This window comes from Rhinatrema bivittatum, chromosome 4, assembly GCF_901001135.1.
Source record: "Rhinatrema bivittatum chromosome 4, aRhiBiv1.1, whole genome shotgun sequence".
NCBI lineage: Eukaryota > Metazoa > Chordata > Amphibia > Gymnophiona > Rhinatrematidae > Rhinatrema > Rhinatrema bivittatum.
This window is the reverse complement of record NC_042618.1, coordinates 222,150,859-222,173,395: the sequence shown is the minus strand read 5'-3', so window position 1 is coordinate 222,173,395 and position 22,537 is coordinate 222,150,859. Positions and strand designations below refer to the sequence as shown.

Sequence of the window (22,537 nt, the reverse complement as noted above, 5' to 3'; positions counted from 1 at the left end):
TCAATGTCTTAACATTTAACTTGCCAATGTTTATGCTTTATCCTATTTTCTTCTGTTGGATCCTTCTTCCAATTTTTGAATGAAGATCTTTTGGCTAAAATAGCTTCTTTCACTTCCCCTTTTAACCATGCCGGTAATCGTTTTGCCTTTTTTCCAACTTTCTTAATGTGTGGAATACATCTGGACTGTGCTTCTAGAATGGTATATTTTAACAATGACCACGCCTCTTTGACATTTTTTACTTTTGTAGCTGCTCCTTTCAGTTTTTTTCTAACAATTTTTCTCATTTTATCAAAGTTTCCCTTTTGAAAGTTGAGCACGAGAGCCTTGGATTTTGTTCTTCTCTAATCTTTACTTTTACTTGTTCCTATGTGAGCCCTCCTCCAATACCTGTTCATTGTATTTTCCACTCTTTAGTTATGATAAAATGTCCCTACTAATGATATGATGTCCCTACTAATATCGGTATAAAAAAATTCTTCAAATAAATAAATAAATAAATAAACAAGTGCAGGCTCCCCAGGTGGTTTCTTGTTTTTGATTTATTCTGAGTATAAACAATATTCTATGCTTTTTATTTGCCACCAAGCTGAGCTGGGAAATTAACTCATTGTTCACACTGTAAAAAGGTTAACATTGGGCACACAACATGAGACTTCCAAGTCAACATACAAGATATGCAAAACAGTTCAAATCTGTCTGGAATGTAATTGTCACTTTTCACTCATTTCCAAAACTATAAAAATGTGACTTCTGTCTAAAGTATACTCACTGGATATAGCACTGCAGCAAGTTGACTTTGCCCTGTAAACTATTAGGTAGTAAATTGGCAGACCAGTTAAAACAGCAAGGCAACCAAAGCCAACACTGTCAGGTGCAGAATAGACAGATATCCCCACTGTGAAGACACAGATGGCAGTAAAGGCTACCGAGATGACAAGTGGAACCTGGAAAAAAAGAAAACAGGAATTAAAAATCTCTGTACATTCATATCAGACCTGAATGCCACCACCTGGCAGATAAAATACAATATTGACAAAATGCAAGGAAAACAGAACACACTTACACTCCAAGTGCTATTAATGCCACATGCATAAATAATCCTTTTCATTAATCCCGTCCCTTTAAAAATTTGCAGTCGCACCATATGCTACCATTATTAACGCATGCGTTATGGCGTTATCACAGGCATTAATGCCATAACGCATTTTGATGAATGACCCTGTTAGTGTTTAATAGTTAGTGTATTGCCAGCTCTTTCTTCCTGGCGAGAGAATGCTATGGCTCCTACAAATTGCAAGATATCTCTGTGCACTTCTCTCCAAGGTTCATCTTACACAATAGGCTCCTTTTATTCTGTGTGAGTACATGCCAGGCAGCACATAGTCACTGGTCAGTCTTTGATACATTCTAAAATGTCCAGCCTGAATCTGTTCATATTGGTTCTTTATTGCTGACCATATCCTTTCCTACAGTTTGCTCTTTAGTTTCGCTGTTTCTGGAAAAATAACAGATTTTTTATATCCCCCTTTCCTCTGGGCACAGAATTCAAATCCTGCTCCCTGCAGTGCATACCATGGCACTCTGGCTGGTAACCCAAAGCACACGTCCTCCAGGTTTCCTTAATGTTCCATATGTTGCTATTCTTTTTCATACCTGTATGTTTTGTCCACTAATGTCTTTCTGTCCAGTGAAGCAGAGCTGGCTAGGCCCTACCACACAAGAATTAGTCTTTTTTTGGACTCTTACAACTGTGCACATTTCTACACCCATTGGGCTGGATTTTAAAACCTGCGCGCGCAGCCGTGCGCATGTTATAAAATCCAAGGTCGGTGCACACTAGTGCATCCTAGGGATAAGCAGAAGATTGCTGCAACTCCACATTAATAATGGTTTATGGACTTTTCCTCCAGGAACTTGTCCAAACCTTTTTTAAACACAGCTACACTAACACGCTATCATATCTTCCCTAAGCTGAAGAGTCCTAACCTCTTTCCTCATAGAGAATAGTTCCATCCCCTTTATCTTTTTGGTCGCCCTTCTGTGTACCTTTTCTAATTCTGCGATATCTTTTTTGAGATATGGTGACCAGAACTGCACACAATATTCAAGATGAGGTTGCACCATGGAGTGATGCAGAGGAATGGAGAAATTACTACTTACCTGATAATTTCCTTTCCTCTAAGTAAGGAAGGTCAATGCATACAAGTAGGTTATGTACCTCTACCAGCAGATGGAGATGGAGTAAAAGCTGATGTCACAGACATATAGCTCCACCCCAACATCAGCCTGCCAGTATTCTCTGGAAAAGCCAAACTGTGGACAAACTGGTTATATGAGAATATGATTATTAACAGTCAACCTGTCATGTTTCCATCCAATCAGGAACACTAATCTCAGGGGCTGGTTATGTCACTTACTAGTCCTTCAACAAATGAACAGAATAATAGTCTTCATCATCCTCAAGAAGGGATGAAAGGAAAGTAAGTAGGCAGCCGAGGGTGGGTTGTGGATTGACCTGCCTTCCTTAGAGGAAAGGAAATTATCAGGTAAATAGTAATTTCTCCTTCCTCTGCACTCAGGCAGGTCAATCCACACAAGTGGGAGGCTGCCCATGGTGCAGATATCACATGCACGAAGGCTGCACCCTATGGAGACTGAATGTCCAAGCAAAAATGCTTGGGAAGATGTGCAAGGAATATCCTGTTGCTGCTCGGGAAATATTAGCAGGACAGAATAACCAACTCACTGCACCCAATACTGCCAGAGCTCTAGTGGAATGTGCTCTAAGTTACTTAGAGAAAGAAGTCTCGGCATCTGAGCTATAGCTGCCTGCTTTGTCAGTTCCCTTTGTTTAACTCCACAGTGAAGCATAAACAATTTATCAGACTACCTGAAAGAGCCAGAAAACTGCAAGTATCTCATCCGATGCCACTTGACATCTAAGGTACGCAAAAAACAAGATCCACTCTCATCACTAACCTCCTCCAGCATAGGAAGCTGAATAAAGCGAGTCAACTGAAACTCCCAAAACCACTGTCGGCAAGAAGGAAGGCACAGTCTTAAACTGTACCGCCCCATATTCATGCACAAGTCTGCAAAGGTAAGTAGCTTCAAGGAATGTCAACACAGTGGATGAAAGGTGGGAGTCACCAAAGTCAAGACCAGATTAAGGTTCCGCAGTGGCACCAGTAGCCACAAGGGAGGCCGAAAATAGTTAACTCCCTTCAAGAACCGGGACACCTCTGGTCCAGCAAAGATTCACCCTCTGTAAAAAGTGAGAGTTGCTACATGAACCTTCAAGGTGGTAAAGACCAAGCCTTGCCAACCTTCTGGCCAACCTTCTGGCAGGAAATTCCAAAAGGAAAGGAATTTCTCCCTGAGAGGGTGAGGACTCCACTCCTTACCTCAGGCCTGGAAGGTCTCAGACTCTAACATAAGTCAGAGAAATAGAACACTTTGTGGTCCAGAGCAAAGTGGAAATCACTGCAGAAGAATAACCACACTTCAGCAACTGAACCCTATTAAGGGCCAAACCATAAGGCAAAACTGATCTGTATCATTGAATTGGAAAGTTCCCTGGAGCAACTGATCTGTCCTGAATGACAGGCTGAGAGTACTGCCTACTAGCAGCCTTTGTAGATCAGCAAACAAGGCCTCTAAAGCCAATCTGTAGATATCAGAAATACGATTGCAGTCTGACTAACAATCTTATGAAAGATGCTGGCTATCTATATTCCTGGCAGGAAGGCTTATAATATCCTACCCCGTGGCCATACCTGAATGTGAGCACCGATAATTTCCACTCTCAACCACTGACCAAAGAATTGTGGTACCTTCTTGAGACTGGATGACTCCAACGCACTAACATGAGTGGAAAGGCAACTGTTCCACCTAGATGAATGATATAGATTGCTGTCTATGTACTGTCTGACAGTACTGTGATCGGACAAGCTTCCAGTCTCTTGGTGAAGCACAAACATGCCAGTCAGTCTACACGTGCTCCCAATTCCTGATAAGCAGCCCCATAACTCAGCAGGTTTGCTTCTGATATGAGAACCACACAGCCTCCAGGGAAATATCCTCCCTGAGCTGATCTGCCGGCAGGAGCAAGAGAAACCACACTCCTATGCATTTCCTGCGACTGCGGATGCCACTGGGAGAGCAACGTGTGCTGAAGAGGCCATAAGCACGCTTACTGACCAGGGACAATGTACAAAGTGGCTGTCATTGACCCAATACTCCAGAATCTGAAACAACTGTAAATAATCTAGATATTTGCCTTCTTTGCATAGAGATGCCAGTAGCTTCACCATGACCTTGTGGAAGGTTCATGTGCACAACCACCAGCCTGAAGGATAATGCCTGAAAACTCTAATGACATCTCAGAATGGCCAAGCTCAGGAAATGCCAAAGTTCCTGGCAAATGCATAGGTATGCCTCTGTCAAAAATAAGGAAGTGAGAAACTTCTCTAGCACATAGTTTTCCTCCGGAAGGAGTCAAACACAAATTATGCTTACCTTCCTTAAGAATGAGAGAAAAGGAGGATAGCGACCCATAATTTATTTATTTATTTATTTATTTGTGACCTGGAAACAAATATGATGGCCTTCAAGACCAACAGCCTTGTTAAAATAGTCTCTATCGCCACTCTGTTCGGTAGAGAGTTGCGTGGAGAGATTATAGAAGCAAGTAGAGCAATTCCAGAGCATAGACCCTTATGTCGAAGACCCAATGGTCTGACTAATCTGAACCCATCTCTAAGTAGGTGAGTGTTTGGATCTTGATTGTGAAGATTAAGGAGCTCCGGATGAAGGATGCTTCAGAAATAAAAACCCTAAAAGGGCAACCTTGTGAGATTGGATTTAGAGACAGTAGCCACAGCTGGCATGTAGCCACAATCATAGAAGCCACCTGTCTAGCAGTCATCCGCACCATGTCACAGCCCACAACATATCACACCCCGTGCCATCTAAGAATGCGGTCCCCCAAGTTCTGTACAGAACTGCCATCAGACCCTGTCTCTAGAGAGATACAACTAGTCTGCACTACCAGGGAGCATCAGGATACAATCTGCAAATGCATTGCCATGGCTGCAAGACCTGCCTAAGTATAGTCTCAAACCTATCCTGAATATCGTGTAGAGCACCCTCGTTTTCGACCTAGGGGCACAAACCCACTGAAGCACGCCCTCCAATAAAATTAAGTTCAGAGATACTCCATTCAAAGACAATCAGCCCTCAAATTGCACTCAGGAGGGGAAAGAAAATACGACTCCTTGTGTAGGGCGATCAGTAAGAGACACTCCCAGCCACACTGAATATCTACAGAGTCTGAAACAACTCAACTCTGTGAAAAACTAGGATCAGAGTGTAATGTAGTTCCAAATCCGTAGGAATCTCCCCTTCATCCAGAAGGAAGAAACCCAACTACCCATCAGAGGCATCCGACGTATCATTAAGCACATCCTCCTGAACATTACCAGGACCACCTCACTGTGGCGCTTGTATGCAGTGGATGAAAAGTAGGAGCCCCGAGTCTCCATTGGGCGACTCTGCAGAAAAACCTGAAGACCCTGGGATTCCACCCAAGAAAAGAAGGATGGGTCCATCCCGGAGCCCATAGGCCCAAGACTAAGACTGCTAAACTGACAAAAATCTCTCTTAAGTATCTCGGTCAAGAGAAATCAAGTAGAAGGAGATATATTCATTGTATCTCCTTCTGCCCCACTCCCCTCAAACCGAGGGAATAGCCAGCATCAACAAAAAAACATAGTAAGTAAATCATCTTGTCCGACCAGCGCTGACCCAGACACAGAGAAGGCAATGGCTCCATTGCCCTTATATGGCAAGCCACATAAACATAATTACAGCATACACACATAATGCAAACTGTCTTTATATTACTTCACTAGAGCAGATTCCCCTGAAGACTCCTGTGAAAACTACTTGTGTGGAAAGGACCCCCAAAGGGGCTTGAACCAGAATCAGATGTAGGATTGAGGACTGGCATCTTAACCTCTATGCCAGCCTAGTTAGACGCTGAAACCTCTATTTCCCCGGTACCATAACCCACAAAGGGCCATGGTAAGCCCACAATAAGCACACAAATAGTATGCACTCAGCAGCATGTGCCAAGATAGAATACACTCTGACAGGATGTGCCCAGACATTAAGCACCCAAACAAAGCAAGAATGTGCCCAGAGAGCATGCGCCCAGCAGTGGCATGCGGTCAAGGCCTTCAAGGGATTCAGTGAATCCCCAGCCCATAGGTGTTGCTACATAGTGGCAATTGCCACCCCAAATTTATACATTGGATGGGGCAGGGATGAATCAAACCCCTGCCCGATCCAAACAATGTCATCAAACCTCGCTACGTTCCCCCCCTCCCCCCCCCAATGGGCAGCAGGAGATACATTTATCAAAACGGCATCTCCTGCTGCCGCAGGACCATTCTCGCAGCTCTTACCGAGAGACCAGTCTCATGACAGCAGGAGATGACAATTGAATAAACACGACTCCTGCTGTTGCCCAGCCCACAACGCAGCAGGCCATCACAGAGCTTGTCCTTTGGTGGCCAAAGACTTAAGGATGCGGTGGCCACCAGCAGACCTCATCCTGCTGTGGGCTGAAGAGAGAAGAAGGACATGATGACTGCCAGCGGACCCCATCCCGCTGGCGACTGAAGAAGACTTCCAGGCCCTATGTATGTGTATGTGTGTGGCTGGGTGTGTGGGTGACTGCCTACCTGTGTGGGTGGGTGAATGCTTCAGTATATGGGTGACTGATGTGTGTGTGTGTGGAGTGGTGACAGCCTGTGTGGGTGGATGCTGGGGTATGAGTGAGAGCCTGTGTGAAGGGGTGGGAGTGTATATGTATGTGTGACTGCCTGTGTGTATATGGATGATTACCTGGGTGGGTGGGTGAGAGCCTGGGTGTGTGTTTGTAAGTGGATGACATTTGTGTGTATGTGGGTGAGAAGCTGTGTGGTTGCGTGGGTGAGATAGGCTGTGTGTGTGGAGGGTGACAGCTTGTGTGGGTAACTGCTTTGTGTGTGGGAGGTAAGCCTATGTGTGACTGTGTGGGTAGGTGACTGCCTGTGTGTGTATGTATATGACTACCTGGGTGGCTGGGTGAGAGCCTGGGGGCATGTTGTAGGTGAGGCCCTTTGTGTGTGTCTGTGTGTCTGTGTGTCTGTGTGTGTGTGTGTAAGAAAGAAAGTTTGAGAGCCTGTGGGGGTAGGGGAGGGGTGGGGGAGGGGGTGACAGCATATGTATGGGGGGGGGCATGGTTGAGAGCCTAAGTGTGTGTGTGTGTGTATGTGTGACTACCAATGTCTGGGTGCAGGTGGATAACTGTGTGTGTTTGTTTGGGTGGGTTGGTGACTGCCTGTGTGGGTGAGAGACTGTGTATTTGTATGTGTGGGTGAAAGCCAATGTGTATGTCTTTGTGTGTGGATGTGTGTGAGGGAGTGAGAGCCTGTTTTGTACGAGTGAGAGGATAAAGTTTGTACGAGTGAGAGGATAAAGTTTATACAGTGCTCCATCCCCCATCCACAAGAATCTCAGAGTGCCTAGAAATGGAAACATCCCAGGTATGAAGAGAGGGAGATTTTTTTTAACTCCATAGTTTCATTATTGTATGTTATTTGATATTTATTTATTTAAAGTTTTTTTATACCGATTTTCCTGCATAAAATGCATATCAAACCGGTTTACAATGAAACAGAATGAGCAGGAAGTAAAATTCCTTAGTCTAATACATTTAAACATCAATAATGAAATAATTTTAAACAAAGCAAAAAGCTAAATAACATTAATAAAAGTTAAATTATTAACATAAACATAAATATAATTATATATGTCTGCTGTTTTGAAATATTGGTATTGTGGGAAATTTTATAAACATTTTTCATGAGGATTTAATTATTGGATGTTCTATTCATTAGTTTTTAAAGATTTATTCTTTTTATTAATATGGTTTTATTTTTATGATTGATGTTTTATATTTCTTTATTTTGTTGTTTGCTGGTATCTTATTTTGCCTTTGGTAAGGATATGTCTATATTCTATATGTGTGATCCAGGCGAGGGATTCTGCTAGTTTATAGAGGTCTACAGCAGTCCATCTTGTTCTGTTTTCAATAGGAGGTGTGTTGGTCTTCTAGGGCTTGATGTAATATTTGCAATGTTGCTCTTTCCTGGGTAGGGTTGTTGCTGTTGAGTCCTAGGAGTTAGTATGTTGAAATGGCAGATTTGTCTCTTGGGGTAAACTATATTCTTGGGAGGCTGTGATAACTTTTATTGAAGCTATGTAAGTATTAGGGATATGCATTCATTTTCAACGAATGTGCAATCTGCAACTCATAAGTCCCTATTTGTTGTATTCGTGGGTTCACGAAATGCATGGCGATCCCCCATGAATAAAACATATCATTCTTTTGGTTCGCAGTGATTTCTTAGTGGCCGTTTGAAATAGGAGAAGGCCATGTGGGAATATCAATAGCAAAATCCAGTCCTTTCCTGAGAGTCATAAGTGAACTCACAGCCCTGTCATAGAGTGGTTCAGACAGGTTGGCAAGGAGACGAGAATGCAACCTATCAGAGCTAAGCATTTTTCTAATGCAGCCAATCGCCGCTCTCACTCAGTGCTCTGTGACACTGTTCCTGATGACGCTATACTATTTATACCTTAAGCATGCAGCATGCCATGCTCTTTCTTTGCGGGGGTGGTCTGGGGAGGTAGCTTTACTCAGAGCTAGTCTGAGTGTCTCAAATCTGTATTCAATTGCTAGCTACTTTGATAGAATTTTTCATTGAAAAAGATATTTCTTCGTTTGTGCTGCTGTGTCAGCCAGGCTTTTTTTTTTTTTTTTTTAACAACACATTTTTTATTGAACTCAGACTGTCTCTCCCACTGAGACAAGCCGCTAGCAGTGGCCTTTTTGCTGCTTATTTTACCCCCCTGGGGTAGGTCGCAAGCAGGATTTGGGTGTTGTGGGTGGGAGATATATTCAATTTCTAGCTAGTTTGATAGAATTTTTCATTGAAAAAGATTTTTCTTCGTTTTTGCTGCTGTGCAAGCCAGGCTTTTTTTTTTTTTTTTTTAACTGCAGTTTTGTTTTTTTTATTGAACTCAGACTGTCTCTCTTTGCTCTTTTAAGCCAACAGGGCAGTGCACTGGGCGTCTGTGGGCAGTTTAGCAGATTCACATTTATAGGTACAGCAGTGCTCTTTTAAGCCAAAAAGGCAGTGCACTGGGTGTCAGTGGGCAGTTTTCCAGACTCACAAATATTGGTACAGCAGTGCTCTTTTAAGCCAACAAGGCAGTGACTGGACGTCAGAGGGCAATTTTCCAGACTCACATATATTGGTACAGCAGTGCTCTTTTAAGCCAACAAGGTAGTGCACTAGGCGTCAATGGGCAGTTTTGCAGACTCACATATAATGGGACAGTGGTGCTCTTTGAAGCCAAATCCCCAGTAAGCCTCTTTTGTAGTTACAAGTTTTGTGTGTGTACATACAGTGGTCCCAGTTGTAGTGTACATCCAGGCACTGCATTGTGGGCCTGTGGGCACTTTTGCAGACTCACATATATTGGGACAGCGGTGCTCTTTGAAGCCAAATCCCCAGTAGGCCTCTTTTGTAGTTACAAATTCGGTGTGTGCACATACAGCAGTCCCAGTTGTAGTGTACATCAAGGCACTGCACTGCATCTGTGGGCAGTTTTGAGACTCACATATATTGGGGCAGCACTGCTCTTTGAAGCCAAATCCCCAGTAGGCCTCTTTTGGAAATAATTCTTTTAATTGAAATCCCTAGAAGGCAGTGACATTAAATCCATGATGTCAGGGAAAGCTAGACGTGGTCGAGTGATTGGGTCTGGCAGAGGCGGCACTTTAAAAGGCAGTGCCAGTCCCCCATTAAAGTTAAAAAGGGACCTGTTCCAATCTAAAATCTCTGGAGGGGCAGGCAGTTCCATCTGGAAAAAACTGAAATTTAAAGATGATGCATTGCCACCATATGTTTCTGACCCTGTAGTTTTGGAAGTGAGGGAAGGGGAGGCTGAGTCATGCAAGACAAAAGGGTGAGACCCAAAAGCAGCAATGCGACAGCAGACTCGACTTAGCATTGAAAATGTAGCACAAGCACTGTTTGCTTCTGATTCCGATGAAGAATCACTTGTGTGGGATTCTCATCATCAGAAATGGAAGTAATAGCTGAAGAAGGTTTAGGAGGATTAGTTAGGGATCACAAAAGAAATCTGCGATCTGGAGCCACTTTAAAGTGACAGAGGACCCACGTTTTGCTCAGTGTAATTACTGTGCCAGGGCTATAAGCAGAGGCAAGCAAATGGGACATCTAACTAATTTTGGCATGATGCATCATATGCAGAAGCAACACCCAACAGTACTGCCATCTGGGGATGGTGGCAGTACCAGTCAGGAGACACCTTTTTCCAGGCAGCGTAAAATGGTTGAAAAGGAGCAGAGTCACCCCACGCCCTTAACCCCTTCTAGCAGGTGGCAGGCTAGCAGCCCCCTGCATGTGTCAGAAGTGACAACCCACCATGGAGTAAATGAGGTGTTCGGTAATCGGTAATGCTATCCCGGGGAAGGAGGCAGGCAGCCTCAAAAGTTGTAACCAGGAGCATTGGGGAAATGATTGCCCTTGATGACCAGCCCTTGCAGATAGTGGAGAATGTGGGTTTCAAGCATTTGCTGAAGGTCTTAGTTACAAATTACAAAGTCCCCTCCAGAACCACGTTTGTATATTTGCTACGTCCACCAGATTTTAAAAGACCAGCAAGAGCTCTCTAGAAACCAATGGAAATACCCCACTCTAAGGGAGAACCCATTATAGGGACCCCTTTCTGCGCAAAGGAAAGGGAACTCTCCTTGGGTGTAGCCAGCCTATCTCTTAGCACCCGTTGACCCATGTTGAACCAGAACCGCTGTTCACATGGAAACTTCCTCCACGTCGACTCGCCACGCTTGAAGACTCGTGCTCCACTCTAGGGGGTCATCCCATTCTAGGGAGCCCTTTCTAGCGCAAAGGAAAGGGAACTCTCCCCGGGTATAGGAAGCCTGTATCTACCCTCTGACCCATGTTGAACCGCTGTTTACATGGAAACCTCCTCCGCCTCGGCAATTCTTGTTTGTATATCTGCTACATCCACCAGATTTTAAAATACCAGTGAAAGCTCACTAGACACCAACGGAAATACTCACTCTAGGGGCCAACCCATTCTAGGGAGCCCTTTCCTGCGCAAAGGAAAGGGAACTCTCCCCGGGTATAGCCAGTCTATCTCTTAGCATCCGTTGACCCACGTTGAACCGCTGTTCACATGGAAACGTCCTCTATGTAGACTCGCCATGCTTGAAGGCTCGTGCTCCATTCTAGATGCCAACAATCCATTCATTGGAGCCCTTTCCTGCACAAAGGAAAGGGAACTCTCCCAGGGTGTAGCCAGCCTATCTTAGTACCTGTTGACCCATGTTGAACCAGAACTGCTGTTCACATTGAAACCTCATCCACGTCAACTCGCCATGCTTGAAGGCTCGTGCTCCACTCTAGGGGCCAACCCATTCTAGGTAGCCCTTTCCTGCACAAAAGAAAGGGAACTCTCCCCGGGTGTAGCCAGCCTCTCTCTTAGTACCCGTTGACCCATGTTGAACCAGAACCGCTGTTCACATGGAAACCTTCTCCACGTCAACTTGCCACGCTTGAAGGCTCTCGTGCTCCACTCTAGGGGCCAACCCATTCTAGGGAGCCATTTCCTGCGCAAAGGAAAGGGAACTCTCCCCGAGTGTAGCCAGCCTATCTCTTAGCAGCCGTTGACCCATGTTGAACCAGAATCGCTGTTCTCATGGAAACCTCCTCCACGTCAACTCACCACACTTAAAAGCTCGTGCTTGTTATGATCTGCTATGCTGATGGGAGGAGCTAGCAGATGAGAGTAGCAATCCGATAGGATCTACTCCTCCAGGGGGAGGAGTTAGCAATCTGTTACGGATCTGCTAAGGAGTTGGCAATCTGTTATGATATAGACTGCTGAGTTGGCAATCTGTACCAGCGGAGTTCTAGAAAGGGTGCTCAGCTGGACAGGAATGTAAATAGGTGAATCCTTGGACTGATGGCAGATGACAGCACCCCCAGGAGGGGATCTCGAGAGGGACCACCGGCTAGGCTTGAGTATGGAGACAGACACAGATAGTTCTTTTATTAGACAGGTAGTAGAACCACCAGAGGTGGTAGTAGTGAGCTGATATGCCCGGCAGGGCTGAAGTCCCTCAGATACTGGAACCACGATCCCAGGGTTGCTGAGTTGTAAAGAGACTGTAGATAGTGAATAGACAGGGTATGCAGTTATACATAGCCAGTACTTAGATGATAACTAACATAAGGTCTTGAGAAAGCTCAGTAGCTGGAAAGGGTTAGGCCCTCGAGGAGTGAGTACCTGGTTCCAGGTAAAGCTCTGAGAGAGCGGTGGTAACTCACAATAGTCTGTATCTATAATAGCTTCTAGACAGTAGAGAATCTTCAGAGTGTTTAGGAACATAGGCCCTCGAGGAGCGAGTACCGGTTCCTATCTGTAATCTGAAATAGTAACTCACAAATGTCTGTACTGTAATAGCTTCCAGGCAGTGGAGAATCTTCAGAGTGTTCAGGAACATGGGCCCTTGAGGAGCAAGTGCCGGTTCCTATATGCCATCTGAAAATAGTAACTCACAAATGTCTGTACCTATGATAGCTTCTTAGGCAGTGGAGAATCTTCAGAGTGTTCAGGAACATGGGCCCTCGAGGAGCAAGTACCGGCTCCTATCTGTAATCTGAAATAGAGAAAAGAGAACGAGGCCCCCGAGGAGCGGGTATCCTGGTAAGTCCGAGGAGGCAGAGTTGCGTAGAGAGAAGCGGGTCCAGTTGAATCCCCGCAATCAATACTTTCGTTGCAGAGTAGTTTGGACAGCCGAAGCGAGTCCTTGCTAACCAAATCTGTTAGCGAACGTAAAGACCTTTTATGTTGGAAGTGGATGACGTCAATACAGGGGGAAGCCCCTGAGGTTCGCGCCCTTGCTGGTACATACTTCGGAGCGCACAGGGGCGTTTTAAAAGAGTTACAAGCGTACCTTATGCGCGTAACCCTTTTAAAATCCGGCCCACAGGTTCTCACACAAAAACTCCCTCTCTCTGACATATATACGGTTTCTCACCCTCACCGGCTGTCATCCACAGTGTCTCCTCTTCTCTTCTGAGTAATTTCTTCTAGGCCCTGCCAGGCCTCCTTAGCTCTCCTTGGCAGCCTAACAGGGCTCTTTAGCTCTCTTTGGCTGCCTTGGGATAAGCTCTGCAGCGGTCTGCCAGGGATCTTAACTCTCTTTAGCCATTCTAGTCTGCACTGGGGTCCTGTAGGCACAGTGGCACCACCATGGTAAAGCCTATATTATGAGTTCACCTGTGTCAGCTGGGGCGGGCTAGCAAGTTGTGTTGAGCTCCATGAGCCACTGGGTGCCTTTAAAATCTGGCACTCTGCTGCAGCTAAGGATGGTGCTATGCTGATAGTGGGCCTTGTAATCTGGGCTACTTTTACTTATGGGCCCCTTGTAATATTGGGCCCAGTCCAACTGCCCCTTCGGCCCATAGGTAAAAGTGGCCATGATTGTATCTCACTGAAACTTGGCTGAAAAATGGTGATTTTTTTTTTTTTTTTTGCCTTGCACAAGCTTCCCTCCCTGTGATTTTCAGTCCCTCGGAAGAGAACCTTCAGAGGCGGAACGACTCGCCAATGCAGTCAGAGGAAAAAGTTCACTGCAGCACATGGAACAGCTAACGCTAGAACCGAGTGCAAAGAGAGGCCTGGAACTGAACCCGACAGCTTCTTTACATCTGGAGATGGAAGGACTTTCGGCGAACCCAGTTATGGGACAGGAACACTGACAAGAAGGAGGGGTAAGAGCTGTTTCCTCTTCTTTTATTCCAACTGAGATAAATCTTCAAAATGTAACTTTAGAAACAGTATGGAAGGCTCTTATCTCCCTGGAATCCGCTATTGGAAATCTAACAAAGATTATGACGGCCACACAACAACGTGTTTGCCAAATAGAACCTCTATTAACAACTCATTCAAATAAGATACAAGTTTTGGAAAACCAAGTAGCACAGATACAAACTACACAGAATACCCTAATACAAGGAGAACTGATTAATTCCAGGAAAATTGAAAATCTGGAAAACGAATTGAGAGCAAGAAATCTAAGGATTTTAAACTTCACACATATTGCCCTAATTTCGCCATTAGAGCAATTTAAGAAATATTTGCTGGAAACCTTGATGTTACCAAAAGAATTAATACCAACTATTATAAAAATCTATTTCATAAAAACAGAGAGAAAGGAAGGACAATGCAATCAACCTCTAAATTTAGAAGCTGGAAATCTTACAGAATTCCTTGAACAACCTTCGGAAGAACAGATTGACAATTGTGGGACGTTGTTAGTAATTTTTTCACTAGTCTCTGAGAGAGACATGATTTTGAAATTTTTCCTAAGAAATAGAGAAAAGAAGCACTTAGGGTATAAGTTATGGATGTTCCCAGACTTGACGAAAACAACTCAGCAGAGAAGAAAAATATTTTTGGCTATGTGTCAGGAGGCCAGGGATATAGGCGCTCAGATTACCATACGGTATCCCTGCGAATGTATTCTTAGATTAAATAATGTGAGATATATCTTCTTCGATCCTTCACAGTTGAGAATATTCCTGGACACACATTCTTTGGGTAATCAAAGCTCTACCTGAAACTAGTTTTGGGATTCAAATATGTATATTTGCTTGATTTCCTAATAAGCATTCCACATATTACTCCTAGTTGTATAATGATTCTCCCCCTTGATTTCCTTATAACGGGTTGAATTTAAGGATGTAAAATATGCCTGAGTTCTTAGAACTAAGTTATAGATATACCTGTGAAAAAGTTGTGGGTTTTGCTTTTTCCTTTATTATTCCTAATGACCCATTTATTGATATGCGTGTATTGCTATCAAAGATTGTTTGAAAATGCATAAAAAACAAATAAATAAATAAATAAACAAACTATGGATCTCATTGCTGACATCTTCACTCACTAGCAAAGGTAACTTTGGGTGTCTTCAATGTTCATGCCAAAAACCCAGTCCAACTATCAGATAAAATTTTTTTCTCTTTGACTATAGACCTAGGTCTCATTCAATGGGTCTATGGCCCTACTCATGAAGCAGACCGTACTTTGGATCTCATCTTCTCTACTACTAAGGATTAATTGATAAATCTATTACATCCCTTACTTTTCTATGGAGTAACCAATTCTTGATATCATTCCAACTTAATCAGGACCCTCCTCATCTTATGCAAGGAGAGAGAATAATTACAACTAGGAACATAAAGCAAATTGACTTTGATTTGTTTGCTTCTGAACTCAATTCCTTCCCTCATGATTTTGATTTGCTTCCTCTTGATCATCAAGTGGATACCTAGAACACTATCCTCAGCTCTATCAACAAGGCTGCTTATCTCGCTTATCTCATTATCATCTCTTTCACTCTTGGTATCACCCTATCTTAAAAAATTTAAAATGTTGCCACTTTGAGTGACTCAGTGAAAGTAAGTACAAAATAGTGAAGGTACAAAATAGTTGTGTTCAAAACTAAATGGATATTAGCCAATAAGCAAATGAGAATTTGAAAAGAAGTTGGCTGTAGAGGCAAAAACTCACAGTAAAAACTTTTTTAAATATATCCGAAGCAGAAAGCCCGTGAGGGAGTCAGTTGGACCGTTAGATGATCGAGGGGTTAAAGGGGCACTTAGAGAAGATAAGGCCATCGCGGAAAGATTAAATGATTTCTTTGCTTCGGTGTTTACTGAAGACGATGTTGGGGAGGTACCCGTAATGGAGAAGGTTTTCATGGGTAATGATTCAGATGGACTGAATCAAATCACGGTGAACCTAGAAGATGTGGTAGGCCTGATTGACAAACTGAAGAGTAGTAAATCACCTGGACCGGATGGTATACACCCCAGAGTTCTGAAGGAACTAAAAAATGAAATTTCAGACCTATTAGTAAAAATTTGCAACTTATCATTAAAATCATCCATTGTACCTGAAGGCTGGAGGATAGCAAATGTAACCCCAATATTTAAAAAGGGCTCAAGGGGCGATCCGGGAAACTACAGACCGGTTAGCCTGACTTCAGTGCCAGGAAAAATAATGGAAAGTGTTCTAAACATCAAAATCACAGAACATATAGAAAGACATGGTTTAATGGAACAAAGTCAGCATGGCTTTACCCAGGGCAAGTCTTGCCTCACAAATCTGCTTCACTTTTTTGAAGGAGTTAATAAACATGTGGATAAGGGTGAACAGGTAGATATAGTATACTTGGATTTTCAGAAGGCATTTGACAAAGTTCCTCATGAGAGGCTTCTAGGAAAAGTAAAAAGTCATGGGATAGGTGGCGATGTCCTTTCGTGGATTGCAAGCTGGCTAAAAGACAGAAAACAGAGAGTAGGATTAAATGGGCAATTTTCTCAGTGGAAGGGAGTGGACAGTGGAGTGCCTCAGGGATCTGTATTGGGACCCTTACTGTTCAATATATTTATAAATGATTTGGAGAGAGATACGACGAGTGAGATAATCAAATTTGCAGATGACACAAAATTGTTCAGAGTAGTTAAGTCACGGGCAGATTGTGATAAATTGCAGGAAGACCTTGTGAGACTGGAAAATTGGGCATCCAAATGGCAGATGAAATTTAATGTGGATAAGTGCAAGGTGATGCATATAGGGAAAAATAACCCGTGCTATAATTACACAATGTTGGGTTCCATATTAGGTGCTACAACCCAAGAAAGAGATCTAGGTGTCATAGTGGATAACACACTGAAATCGTCGGTGCAGTGTGCTGCGGCAGTCAAAAAAGCAAACAGAATGTTGGGAATTATTAGAAAAGGAATGGTGAATAAAACGGAAAATGTCATAATGCCTCTGTATCGCTCCATGGTGAGACTGCACCTTGAATACTGTGTACAATTCTGGTCGCCGCATCTCAAAAAAGATATAATTGCGATGGAGAAGGTACAGAGAAGGGCTACCAAAATGATAAGGGGAATGGAACAACTCCCCTATGAAGAAAGACTAAAAAGGTTAGGACTTTTCAGCTTGGAGAAGAGACGACTGAGGGGGGATATGATAGAGGTGTTTAAAATCATGAGAGGTCTAGAACGGGTAGATGTGAATCGGTTATTTACTCTTTCGGATAGTAGAAAGACTAGGGGGCACTCCATGAAGTTAGCATGGGGCACATTTAAAACTAATCGGAGAAAGTTCTTTTTTACTCAACGCACAATTAAACTCTGGAATTTGTTGCCAGCGAATGTGGTTAGTGCAGTTAGTATAGCTGTGTTTAAAAAAGGATTGGATAAGTTCTTGGAGGAGAAGTCCATTACCTGCTATTAAGTTCACTTAGAGAATAGCCACTGCCATTAGCAATGGTTACATGGAATGGACTTAGTTTTTGGGTACTTGCCAGGTTCTTATGGCCTGGATTGGCCACTGTTGGAAACAGGATGCTGGGCTTGATGGACCCTTGGTCTGACCCAGTATGGCATTTTCTTATGTTCTTATGTTCTTAAGCATCTGTGATACTTTCCTCAAAGAAAATATTCATCTCCAAAAAAATTAAATCAGCAGATAATCATCTGCAATAGTTTTTCAAGACTATCAATCACTCCAATCAGCCTGCTCCTTTGCGTTTGCTGATGGCTTCTCCTCCCACTTCTTGAACAAGCTCAATATTATTTGCAATAACTGCAACAGAAAGAATTGGCTTAGGACCATTTGTTGAACCTCCTTCTTCTTATTTGAATAGTCATTTTCCACCTTCAACTTAACCTCAGCTGCTGGAATTAATTTGCTACTCAAATCTCTCCATCTCACCACTTCTCAACTGTATCCTACTCAATTTTTAAATTTTATCTTTGACCCTAGCTAAGCCTATTTCTTCTTTTGTAAACACATCCTTAGTCTCTAGTCTTTTCTCACAACTCAAAGAGGTCCATATTCAACACCCATTTAGATGGATCACTTAATAGTGATCCATCTAAATGACTTATTCGGCTATATTAGGCCTTTATCCAGCTAAATTCTAGCTGGCTAATACATTAGGAAGCTAGAATTTAGCTGGATAAGTTAGGGGCAGTTCAGATGCATAATTGGGAGGAGCTGAGTTAGCTGGTTAAGTTAACTGGGTAACTCCAATATTCAGCGTAAGCTGGATGACTTAGCTGGCTAAGTCTGATCATGCCAAAGAACTGTCCTAAAATTAGCTGGCATAGTTAGCTGGCTAACTAATTAAGACAACTGGCTATATTTCAATAGTGTGACTGCACTGTTGAATATGCCTTAAAGTTAGCCAGATAAATTATTCTGGCTAAATTTGCAATCTGAAATGTGTCTGAATATATACCTCAAAATAGCTAGAGTTTATCCTTTATTAAAGAAGCCATTCTTACATTATTCTGCTCTAACTAATTATTATAGACCAATCTCCAGTCTTCCAATGCTATCAAAATTATTTAACAGGTCCTCTTCAGTCAACTCAATTACTTTGTCCACAAAACTAATATCTTACACCCATCACAATCATACTTTCGAGAAGGACATAGTACTAAGTCTACTCTGCTTGCTTTTTCTAACAACATCCCAGTTCACACCAATGGTGGCAGAGATGCGCTCATGATCTTGCTAGACAGTTGATCATGAACTCCTTCTTCTGCGTCTAGAAGAAATTGGTCTAATATAGTTTTGTCTTGGTTCTGCTCTTATTTCCATGAATGTTCATTTCAAGTTGAATGGAACAAACTGTTTGACCCTCTAATTCTCGCCTTCCAGTGTCCCTCAGGGATCTATCCTAGCTCTGTTACTCTTTCACATTTTTCTTGCTCCGTTGTTCATGCTAATCCAGGATTGTGGATTTAGGCCTTTCTTCTACACAGATGACATTCAAATTGCTGCTTTCGTGAACACAAACATTTCTTTCTCATTAACCAAATTTAATAATTGTTTTGATCAAGTGGCTAATTGGATCTCCAAACACAGGACGAAGGTCAATCCTAAGTCTGAAATTCTCTGGCTAAATCACTAGAATGTTGACCCAACTGCTTCTCCAGTAATGCTTGGTATTCCTACTCCTCTTAAGAGTGTTGTTACTACACTAGAGGGTAGATATTCAAAGAAAAACAGTTAAATAAATTAGCTGGATGAGACTTATCCAGCTAACTTACAAGGGATATTCAGCAACACAGCTATGCCACTGAATATCTCCATATAAGTCACTAGTTAGCTGAATAAGTCTTAGCCGGCTAACTTTAGACCTGCTATTGAGTCTAAGAGGGTAATTTATCAAACTGCATTAGGGCATTATCGTACACGTTAGGGCCCTAACACCCATGATAACGCCGTAATGCATGAGATAAATACTGCATCGCAAAATGCGTATGCAACTTTAAAATTAGTATTTGAATGAGAAGAGTTTGAACAGAGTAAATGGAAATGAGAGTGGGTTAACATGGCATGCGATAAAATAATGCACAGTAACGCAGGTAATAACTACACCTTTTTTCTGCGCGTTATGCTTGCATTAGCTGTGCGTTACCAGCCGAAATGTTTTTTTTATTGCAAATGCCAGTTTAAAAGAGAGAGAGAGAGAATGCCTCTGTGGAGGCTTACTTATAATTGAACTTTTTAGACCACTGTAAGAGGGGGCATTATGAACTCGGGATGAAGCTTGTGGGGTGGGGTAGGTTTTGGGGGGGGGGCAGTTTTACATGCACAGTCATACATACAAACAGCACAGTTGCCATCAGTGAAGATTTTATGTGATTTGGAGTGATGAAAGGTAACAGAAGAGTAGATTTGTACCATTTCCTCTCTACCAAGCTTACCCTAACCACGTCCTTTTTTTTTTTATCGTGAGTGCAATTTTTGCTATATTTATAGCGAAATGATGAATCTAGGTCTAAGTTAGCTGTATAATTAGCTCCTTCCTGAAACACCAATTTCCTGCCCACCATTTAGCCAGATAAGTACTTATCGGGCTAAATACTTATCTGGATAAGTGGCAGTTGCTAAATGCAGTCAGATATTCAGTTGCCATCACTTAGCCAGTTAAGTCCTTTCTTAACTGGCTAAGTGGTACTGAATATCGATCTCTTGGAGTCCAGTTCAATTCTAAATTTTCAATGGTTCCATATATTTCTAACATGGTCCAGAAATCTTCTTCTTTCTTTGTTATATACATCATCTGCATCCTCTACTTGAACCCCAAGATTTAAAACTGCTCATTCATGCATTTTTGATCTCCAGGATCAACTATTATAATTCTCTCATCTTTGGACTCCTGAACTATCAACACTGGCAACTGAAATTGCTTCAAAATGCTGCCATTAAGGCCATATTCAGTCTCAAAAAATTCAACCTTGTGATCCCTATACCGCAAGCACTTCATTGGTTTCCTGTAATCTGTCTAATCAGGTTCAAAGTTCTATGCCTAACTCTTCATTCAGGTTCTCCCCTCTACCTCTCAAAACTCTCTATTCCCTATATTCTGTCATGCATTTTACGTTCCTCACAGAAAGGTCTTCTGTACTTCCTTCCTCCTTTGGCAATCAAGCTAGAGAGCACAAGAGAGTCATCATTCAGTTACCAAGCTCTCTGTAAAACCATCCCCTTTCATATCTGTATGAAATTAAATTATTTAAAATTACCAGAAGTCAGTCAAAACGTGGCTTTTCAGTCAGGCTTTTGATTGTTAACCTTTTGGCTTGTTCATGAATTCATTTATTATGTGTTCTTGTCTATCTTACTGTATTTTGGAATTGATTTTATGTTGTTATTGCATTATAAACCACTTGGATGAATCTTTTACAATTGGTATATTAAGTTTCATAAAGAATAATAATAATAATTTACCTTGAATGGTCTTGGAAGCTCGGGATGTCGGTAACGATGAACGATAAGCCCAAGAGTTGCAAGTCCTATAAACAGCCATCGAGAGAAGCCCATAAAGTTCAAAAGGTAGAATATATCTCCAATAGATATCAAGACTATAACCATAGGGACCTAAGGAAGCCAAAGACAAAACACACTCTTTCTAATCTATTCTATTCATAACAAGTTATAGATCATGTAATATTAGTCACACCCAGTCAATAAAGGATGCATCAAAGCACAACTTTTGAATTTGTTCATAAAGCTTTAATTGTTTCAAAGAGGCAATAAAAAGTGGGAAGCACCAAGGTCTGGTCTAAATACAAGGACCAAACAAAGACATACGTATCATACTGAATGTTTCATAAAGTTTCACTGTGGTTCACTATTAGAAGTTTGAAAATATCCACATTGAAAGCAAAAGAGAAACAAAACCATTGCAGAAATCTCAGAAACTGTTAGCATATGCAAGTTTTTCCACCATTAGATTTCATGGGAAATTTTTTTGAACTGAGTAAAAATATTGTAAAATTCACTCTTTTATGAATTCATGAACCTCTTTGTATTTTTTATTATTATTATTCATCTGTTTTATGAATCTTGCGAAATTCTGCCAGACTGAGACAGTGTGCTATTTTCCACATTTTGCACTGAAATCCTCCATAAAATCAATTGCTAATATATGCAAATTTGTGAATTCTGTGGAATATTTGTAAAATGAAAATTTTTGTTATAAAGGGGAGGATAATCTATCCATGGACTGGCAAACTCCATGGGTAGTTTAAACCAGAAGTGTTTACCACTATAATCAAAGCAAAACTACTTGGATAATTTTGTTTTCATTATTGCTCTCTCAAAAGTACCTACACAAATTTACATCTGCTTCTCCTAACCTAACATTGCTTCAGGAACGGCTATAAAAAATATGTGGGTTGTTGATTATGCCTGTACATTTACCTGCATAGAGGGTGAGCATGAATCAAAAAGCCTTTTTCCATGGGTAAAACAGTCTTTTTCCCTGCAGAAATAGTTTTCTTTATTGCCCTCACATTCTTGTTCATTAGATGTTGTAAAGAAGTAGCACTGCCAAACACTGGATGAGCCTATGATCGGGGCTGACCCAAGGGGGATGTAGGGCCCAGCCAAATTAGCATATATTAGGCCCCCTCACACTCCTATATGATTCTCTCCAAACCCTCATCCCCACAGGCAGCACTCCTTACCTGCATCTGTCGCCTTCTTTATTGGATTCAATCTGAAGTTTGAAATGTTTATCTTTATCATAAGCCAGTAGATCCCGCAAGGGGGCCTCACATGCCCACACTTCAGATTGAAGTCAGGTGGTCACAAGCTGACAAGGTGCAATGGAAATACCTTGCCAGACCAGAGACCTGCAGTTTTAGTGAGAAGTAGACCGTGCAGCATCTGGTGTTGATCTATATGCACTGCTTGAAGGATGGTTCCTGCATGGTGTGGGATCTTGCTGAGATTAGTGTGGAAATATGCTCATCAGTGG

At 42.2% G+C, this 22,537-nt stretch overlaps 1 protein-coding gene across 1 annotated transcript in view; it reads right to left on the bottom strand.

Annotated features, from left to right (window-relative positions):
* The window catches only part of LOC115089385 (cystine/glutamate transporter-like), a 103,003-nt gene that overhangs the window by 8,675 nt on the left and 71,791 nt on the right, over positions 1-22,537 (bottom strand). Inside the window, exons 11-12 of the mRNA XM_029597478.1 lie at positions 21,004-21,153; positions 773-947 (exon numbers count right to left, since the gene is read on the bottom strand). Of these exons, the coding sequence (XP_029453338.1) occupies positions 773-947; positions 21,004-21,153 (325 nt within the window). The remainder of the gene's footprint in view (positions 1-772; positions 948-21,003; positions 21,154-22,537) is intronic.